The sequence below is a fragment of the Monopterus albus genome, unplaced genomic scaffold (assembly GCF_001952655.1).
Source record: "Monopterus albus unplaced genomic scaffold, M_albus_1.0 scaffold92.1, whole genome shotgun sequence".
NCBI lineage: Eukaryota > Metazoa > Chordata > Actinopteri > Synbranchiformes > Synbranchidae > Monopterus > Monopterus albus.
Genome location: NW_018127972.1, coordinates 3,052,925 through 3,061,754, shown reverse-complemented (window position 1 = coordinate 3,061,754; position 8,830 = coordinate 3,052,925). Strand labels below are relative to the sequence as shown.

Here is an 8,830-nt window from a genome sequence, read left to right as displayed (position 1 = left end):
GGAAACCTTCTGATCGGGGACCGAGGGTGGCGATGGTTCAGTTGATGAAAGAGAAAGATAAGGCAAACATTCTGCAACAAGCAAAGAAGCTTAAAGGATCTAATATTTATATAAATGAAGATTACACTGAGTCTGTGAGGAAGAGAAGAAGGGAGTTGATGCCGAGGTTAAGGGAGGCCAGGGCGAGGAGAGACATGGCGTTCCTGAGGTTCATATGGGCATCGGGTGAAAACCTACAGCAACTCTCTGGACAGGTTTCACAGGAACTTGAGAAGATAAAGAAATGGTGTGACAGTAATATAGTATCTCTGAATTTGGATAAAACTAAATTTATGGTATTTGGGAATCGTAGACTAGATAATGAACTTCAATTGAAAATTGGGGGAGCTAATATAGAACGAGTATATGAAATTAAATTTCTAGGTGTCATAGTTGATGACAAATTCTCCTGGAAATCTCATATCAGATATGTTCAGAACAAAATAGCAAAAAATATATCGATATTGGCAAGGGTTAGATATATTTTGGACGGGAAAGCACTACGCATTTTGTATTCTTCATTGATTTTACCATACTTAGAGTATGGCGTTGAAAACTGGGGAAATACATACAAAAGCTCACTTCAACCATTATATATATTACAAAAAAGAGCGATAAGAAGTGTGCATAAGATGGGATATAGGGATCACACCAATGCAGCTTTCATACAGTCTAAATTGCTAAAATTTTTCGATTTAGTGGGATATAAGACTGCAGTGTTTATGTATAAAGCCAGGAACAATTTATTACCTGGTGGAATTCAAAAACTATTTAATGAAAGGGAAGGGGGATACAATTTAAGGGGTCAGTTAAATTTAAAAATTCATGCTATACGTACAACCAAAAAAAGATTTTGTATTTCCATAAGTGGGGTAAAACTATGGAATAATTTAAGTGTAGACATAAAAAATAGTAATAGAATTGATGAGTTTAAACATAAATATAAAGGTATGTGTCAATCAAGATATATGCAAGAACAGGCTTAATGATTAATTAGATGGAACATTGTGGGTGTGGTGTATGAATGTTAACACTTTGTAATAATTCTTTAGTATATTACTTGTGTGGTGTAGAAGATAATTATTTAAGAATGTGATTATGTAAGAATGTTAACACTCTTATAATTCTTTAGTATATTACTTGTGTGGTGTAGAAGAGAATTATCTATGTAGAGATACTGTTTGCAAACCAATGATGGTAAGATGATGTCATGGGGTAGGACTGGATAAGTCTGACTTCTTCCTACTCCATTCAACCATGTACTAGGTATAAGCAAATTGATATTGGATTAGCATTTGTTGGATATGTGTAAAATTATGTGTGTTGACATATCAACTGTCTTTACATGCTTGAAAGAATAAATCAAATCAAAAAAATCAAAAATCAACTGCGGAGCTGTCCGCGGCTGCAGGTGCTGAAATACATCGTTCATCAGATCTTGTCGAAATTGTTGACAGAAGAGTATACTGTTCGGTTCATACATCCAAAGATAATATGTTACTGTATGTTGTAAAGTCATGAACAATTTTGAATTAAATAAGTGACAAAATCAGGACGCCAGGATGCATAATTGTGCAAACCATATTCGGTTTAGTTGAGCTGTCCCTGGAAAATGCTTTTGCTTCAGTGGTTTTTCTAAGTAACTCTACTTTAGTTAAGCAGGGGTGAAAAAAGTTTTCTTGTCATTTAAAAAGTACTAATGCTGGTGATACAAATACCTGAGGAAGGATGATTAATGAGAGAGGAAACACAAAATACCAGAAGTGAAACATTGGAAAATTCTATCTCGTTGGGTCTTGAACGGTTATTCAAATCAAATCTAGTGAGAGGTTTCTTTGAGAAACAACTCTAGACCTAATTTGGGAAGGAGCCCCCAATGCTTTACTGCCTTTCTGTAAGAGGCCACAAGCCAGAAATATTGGGAATTACTGGTTTAATGCATTGTATTATTCCTTCTATATTCTCAAATCATCTTTTAATAGCCACTGATTTTTTTTTCATATTCTGAGATTTATATTTAGCATTTTTATTGTTGCATGATGATTTTGACAACCCACTGGGCCCCACAGGGCTCCAGCATAAAGGTAAAGAAAACTACAGACATCATAGTGTCTTCCAGGCCTGGTGTAATTACAATGTCCCCACAGTGTCACTCTCTCTCTCCTCGTATTTACCTTCTGTCTATTGTGTGAAACATACTGTATATTATTATGTAGGCTGCCTATGTGCTGTCTATATGTACAGTCATTTGCATGTTCTACAGTAATGCTGCTTACACTGCTATAGTGAGAATATTCCAGCACCACCTGTCAGCATGGAAAGCTTGTGTGTGGGTATTTCTGTGGCTGTCTGGACAAATTTTAGTTTGACACCATCGTTGTGAGGACATTTTAGCCAGTTGAGGTTAGGGTATGGGGCTAGGGAATGCATTATATTAGTGAAAGTCCTCAAAACTACTGTATAGAAAGATCTGACTTTGTGTGTGTGTGTGGGAGGGGGGCATAAGCAGACACACTCACATTGTGAGGATTTGACCTCTCTTATGGGGACCAGTGCTGGTCCTCACCATATAAATCATTGAATTTTAGGGTGATGACTTAGTTTAAGGTTAGTAATGGTAAATGGTCTTATACTTGTATAGCGCCTTTCTACGCTTTTACAGCACACTCAAAGTGCTTTCATATTATTCGGCCATTCACCCGTTCGCACTCCCAAGCACTCACGCATTCGCGGTGACATCACCGGGAGCAACTTGGCAATGTGCTGTGGCAATGAGTTGCCCTATATCTGTGGTAATACACTACAATGTGTGTTTAGGTGGAGGGTCAGCCTCAGTAGGCGGGGTGAAGCTCTTTGCCTTTGCAAGTCCCTTTTATCTTGTCCTGTTCTGTCCTGGACATCTGTCTCTGCTGAGCTCAGGACCATCACCGGTTGAAGAACTTCTCTTCAGACTGCCACAGATCGGCTCTAGATTCCAGCTGGTGACTGTTGGACCTTCAAACGTGCTAAAATGTCACTGTCTCGTTCCTTGTCCATGACATCTCTGAGCGGGGTGCTGCCGGCCTGGGAGGACGATGAGCTGCCTGTGGAGGACCTGCTGCTCTTTGAAGTGGCCTGGGAGGTCACAAACAAAGGTCTAGTCACAAATTTATGACTTCTGATATTAGTTTATTGATTTGTTAATTTCCAAAAGAAATCAGATGCATGTTCATCCAGCTGCAGAAGGCCCTCCAAAGCAATGTCAAGTTATACAATGCAAATATTGCATTTTTAGGTTTTGTAATATTTATTACACAGGCACTCTGTTAATTTCAAGTGTTTGAAACCAGCCTGCATTTTGGATCATGCTCAGCCAGAATGAGGTGAAAAGGTTAAAAGATTTTAACAGTAAAGTTAAGCAAGACGTATTGGATAACAATACTAAAGAAAAATATTCTGCACTGAGTTTTTTAATAGAAGTTCTACATGAAATAAGGCCACTAATGCTGAAAGGCTAGCATTTTAAAAGTGGACTATATTTGGTGTATTTTCTGTCACTCTTTGTCCTTCAAAGAGCAAATATTGAACTCTAGTGAGAGTGGCGTCCCTCTGAGGAGTTAAACATTAAACTGCAGATAAGTCATGAAAGTGCAGCGACTGCTGTGGCTGTTTCATTCTCCTGAGGCTAACGTGTGTCATTCATAGAATTAAAAGCTCAAATGTGAGAGAATGAATTTGATGGTGAACAAAACTGGCTGAATATGGTCTTGTATGTCCATCATGGACATACAATAAGCTTTCATTCAGTGACAAATGTTGGAGGAGGTTATGCCACATGTTGATTTAATAAATATAGACTTAATACATTTTCAGAAAGTCTGATCTTATATTCTGTAGATGTCCTTTCAATTTAAACCAGTTACACAACTATCTTCGACCACATCTAACTGTCTTCTTCAGCAAATGGAACTACTATCCAAACTGAATAACCATCATATAGCCTGATTTTGAATTGTGGCTCACGAGGTAGGGCAGTCGTCTCCTGACCAGCAAGTTGGTGGTTCTACTCCCGGTCTCCCCCGCATGCTTAAGTGTCCCTGAGCAAGACACTGAACCCCGAATTGCTCCCGCTGGCTTGATTAACGCCGTTGTGTGGCAGCTGTTTCATCGGTGTGTGAATGAATGGGTGAATGGTGGTATGATCTCCCTGTAAAGTGCTTTGGCCAGTGCAAAAAAGCGCTATATAAATACAGTCCATTTACCATTTAGTTGAAGGAAGAATGTGTGAGGTGATCTGTAAACTGCCTTAGAGATTTGTTCAGGCCATTCATAGGTGGAGATGGCAGTGAAGCTGACAGAGGATGGAGTTTTTGTGTGGAAGGATTTAGGTTAGATTGAAATTAAGTATTGTATTTTATTTAGAATATTGTAAAAATATATTTGTAGACTTCTGTAATTTGCTGTCATTTTTTAGTAGTTAGTAATGAGTAGTCTCACATGATTAAATGATAGATAGTAAAAAGAGAGAGAGAGAGAAGAGCTGTGTTATTCATTTAAAACAGATGGAAATAGCAGATTGTGTTGGTTGATTTTGCCTGTTATGATCAGTTAAGCCTGCAGTACGGTCAGGGACAGGATCATTGGCACTACCAAGGACACCAAGGTCATGTCCTGTGTATTTTCGAAGATATAGAGGCTTTTGTAACTATTACATTAAATTTAGGTAGACATATTATGCGCACATACTCTGCCAAGCTGATGGTCAGTGATGTCAGGAGCTTTTTCTTTGAGATGTAGGTTTGGCCACTAGCATATACCTCCTGCAGTGTAGGAGGAGAGGGGGTGTTATGTAACATTTTTTATTATTGTAATTTTAAATGTATTATTTATTTATTTAGACAACTTTTGACATGGCTCAGAGGTGGTCAGAGACATTACATTTAATTAACAAAATTAACTGAAACATGTAATATACTATTTTCCCATCAACTTTGTTTTATAGGACCTGCTTTCCTTTTTTCCATTCACATATTTTTGATTATATTTCCATAAAAAAAGTTCTAGTCACCTTTTAAGTGTCTAGAAATAATATTCTATCTATCTATCTGTCTGTCTGTCTGTCTGTCTATCTGTTTATCTATCTATCTATCTGTCTATTTGTCTGTCTGTCTATCTATCTATCTATCTGTATATACAGTATGTGGTTAAACACATACACACACACACAATCAGGGCCAAAAATATTGGCATCCCTGCATTTCTGTCACAATGCACCATTTCACTCAGAAAATTGTTATAATCACAATTTTTTTTGGTATTTGGTACAAAATTATTGACACCTTTTCAAAATCAGTAGAAATAGTTGCATTCCAAGCAGGTGATGCTCCTTTAATTTGTAATAACAACAACAGGTGCTGGCAACATAGAAATCACACATGTAGCCAGTTAAAATGGAGAAAAGTTGACTCAACCTTTGTGTGGTGTGGACCACACTGAGCATGGAGAAAAGAAAGAAGAGCAAAGAAATGTCTGAGGATTTGAGAACCACAATAATAGAAAAACCAGATTGGAGTTTGCCTAAACTTACCTGAGGAAGCCACAGTCCACCTGGGAGAATGTCCTGTGGACAGATGAGACTAAAACAGAGCTTTTTAGTCGAACACATCATTCTACTGTTATTAGAAAATGAAATGAGGCTGTTAAAGAAAAGAACATGGTCCCTACAGTCAAACACAGTGGAGGTTCACTGATGTTTTGGGGTTTCTCTGCTGCTTCAGACACTGGATGTCTTGACTGGGTGTTTGGCTTTATGAAATACTGATGAATTCTGGTGCACATAAATTCTGGGGCCCATTGTTAGAAAGTATGGTCTCCATCAGATGTCAATGGTCTTACAGCAGGACAATGACCCAAAGCAGACTTCAAAAAGCACCAGAAATGGTTTCTGACAATGAGCCGGAGAGTTCTGAAGTGGCCAACAATGAGTTCAGATCTAAATCTCATAGAGCAGCTGTGGAGAGATCTCAAAACAACAGCTGGGAGAAGGAACCTTTCAACTCAGACCTGGAAGAAGAGTGGTCCAAAATTCCAGTAGAGAGGTGGAAGAAACTCACTGATGGTTATAGGAAGTGACTGATTTCAGTTATTTTGTCCAAAGGGTGTGCTACCAAATGTTAAGTTGAGGGTGTCAGTAATTCTGTCCAGACCATTTTTGGAGTTCTGTGTGAAATGGATCAGATTTGGCTTTTTCTCTCTGCTTTTTTTGTGTTGGTCCAGTGCAAACAAAAGAAATAAACCTGAGCATACCAAAGAATTTATGATTTCCTTGGAAAAAGTGGTGCGTTACCACTTTGCAGGGGTGTCAATATTTTTGGCCATGTATGTATGTCTAACTAGAAATAATAAAAGTTTATGGTCTTACCTTTACTTGTGCACGAAATCCATTTGTCAGCTGGTATGTATTACAAACCCTTTTACCGTTCGAATCCAATATTAAAACAAATGTTTTCAATAAAGAAGATCCTTCTGGACAAAAATGTCCAGACTGTAAAAAATGTTTTGATTGAAAGTCCAGATTTGCGAATTTTTTCAGTTTGAAAATGTAATCTTCCATTTTGATAAGGTGGATTGTAAAGGAAATATAAACAAGCACAAGGAAGATTGTAGGTAGCGCAAGAATCTGTGGGCTCACTAGCGCCCTCTGCCTTGAGGCAGACGTACTGTTTGCCTCACTGAGTAACTTTTTTACTGGGTTTTATGGTTAATCTGCGAGCCTAAACACGTTACAGAACTACATTTTATACATTATCCAGATTATGGCAAGGCAGAGCATATAATCAGAGTGTTTGAAAGCATTTTATCTGCGATATATAGAGGGACAGCGACACACTATTTGCATCGCATACAGTTTGTGAGGATTACACGATCCACCGAGAGGCACAGCAAAGTGCTGCCTCATCGCGCATCTCCTCCATGTATTTGAACGGGACATACAGAAATTCTGCTATTCTTTATTGGAAAAAAATCCTTCAACATTGGATTCGAATGGCAAAAGGGCCTACAACACACACCAGCCGACAAATACTAACATTTATTATATTTTATGGTTAACTTTTTTTTCTTTTCAAGATTGACAGGGGAGGCTCTGCCTCACCTGCCTCCCCTGACCGCACGTCACTGGTATGTGTATATATACTGTGTGTGTGTGTGTGTGTGTGTATAGGTGTGTGAGCAGTTACACATTGTACTAACCAAATCAAGTAAAAAAACAAACAAACAAAATAGCTAAAAAAAAAACAAAACTATTATCTACAATGAAGGACTCATAACATTAAAATATAACAAGATCCTAAAATTATAAAGTCAATAAATAATATTATACCTTGTGTTTTATATGCTGTAATTATATTTTATTTTTATGATATAACAGATGTTAACACCTTTGTGCACTTTGAAAAAGACAACACAATACCTGTAAATGTTAAGTACTGTATTTTGACAGTAGAGGGAAACGTTGTATCATTCTGTTCGCCAGGGACACTGGCCAGATAACATACACACCACAACATATCATCAACACATCATCTTTGACCTGTCTGTCAGTTTTATCAAGTTGACTTCATATCAGCCTCACACTTTTAGGAATAATACGTAGCTGCTTTGTTGAACAAGAAATATTGTATGTCATTCTTTCCATCAAGCTTTGACTTGACACAGAGTTTTTAGAGTTTCTATGTTTCTAATCCAGTATGTGGTCATGTTGCCAAACAGTTCAGAGGTTACTGAATAACTCTGCCTTCACCTCTTGTATAACCACTGTTCACTCATGCAGTTTCGACATCATTATGGGCTCAGTGACTGTTAATGCTCTTTCATATCAATATAATCCTTTCATTGCCAAGGGAGAGACTGGCAAAACATTTCCACATGTTTGAATCTATTACAAAATGGAAATGTTTGCCTGTGTTTGTTTGTCACAAACCACATGAAATGCTGCAGTATCAGCCTGCAGATCCATTTGAACACTTACCATTAATATTTTGCATGCAAACATTGAGTAAACATTTGCATTTGATCCAAAAATTCAAATGTAGCTTGTTTATATGCAGAATAAGCAGAGATTGATAAGTGAGTTAAGGCAGCACAGTGGATACTGTTGTTGCTTCACAGCAAGAAGGTTCTGGGTTTGAGCCCAGGGCCTTTCTGTGCTTGCATGTTCTCCCTGCGCCTGCCTCTCCAGGTACTCTGGCTTCCTCTCACAGTCCAAAGACATGCATCTTAGGTTTATTGGTGGCTCTAAATTGCTTGTGGGAGTGAGTGTCTGTCTCTAAGTGTTAACCCTGTGATTGACTGGTGACCTGTCCAAGGTGTACTCTGCCTCTTACCCATCTGAGAGACTCCAGTCCCCTCATGACCCTCTTCAGGATAAGCAGCATAGATAATGGTTGGATGAGTACGAAGCTTGCTGGTGCAACGCTACGTTTCACATGAGAAAGTGTTCCACAACAGCCTGCACATTTGATGTAGTGACTCCATGGTGTAATGGTTAATAGTCTGAACTTTGAATCTAGTCATCTGAGTTCAAATCTCAGTAAGACCAGCTTTTCAGAGAAAAAAGAGGTTAAAAATGTACAGCAGTGGTTATCTATGTGTCAACCCTGTGATAGGCTGGTGACCTACCTAGGGTGTATCTTGCCCAATGTCAGCTGGGATTGGCTCCATGACCCTATTCAGGAATAAGTAGTATAGATAAGTGAGTTAACATTTTGATGGGAGTAGCTGTAAAATTAGGAATTTAAAAGAAAGCACCAAG

The 8,830-nt window shown here is 38.2% G+C and overlaps 1 protein-coding gene across 2 annotated transcripts in view; it reads left to right on the top strand.

The window, feature by feature from the left end:
* The first annotated feature begins 3,049 nt into the window (after positions 1 to 3,049).
* gys2 (glycogen synthase 2) overlaps positions 3,050 to 8,830 on the top strand; it is a 23,456-nt gene continuing 17,675 nt past the window's right edge. For both annotated transcript variants that reach the window (XM_020608328.1, XM_020608327.1), the window contains exon 1: positions 3,050 to 3,173. In XM_020608328.1, coding sequence (XP_020463984.1) covers positions 3,050 to 3,173 — 124 coding nt within the window. The remainder of the gene's footprint in view (positions 3,174 to 8,830) is intronic.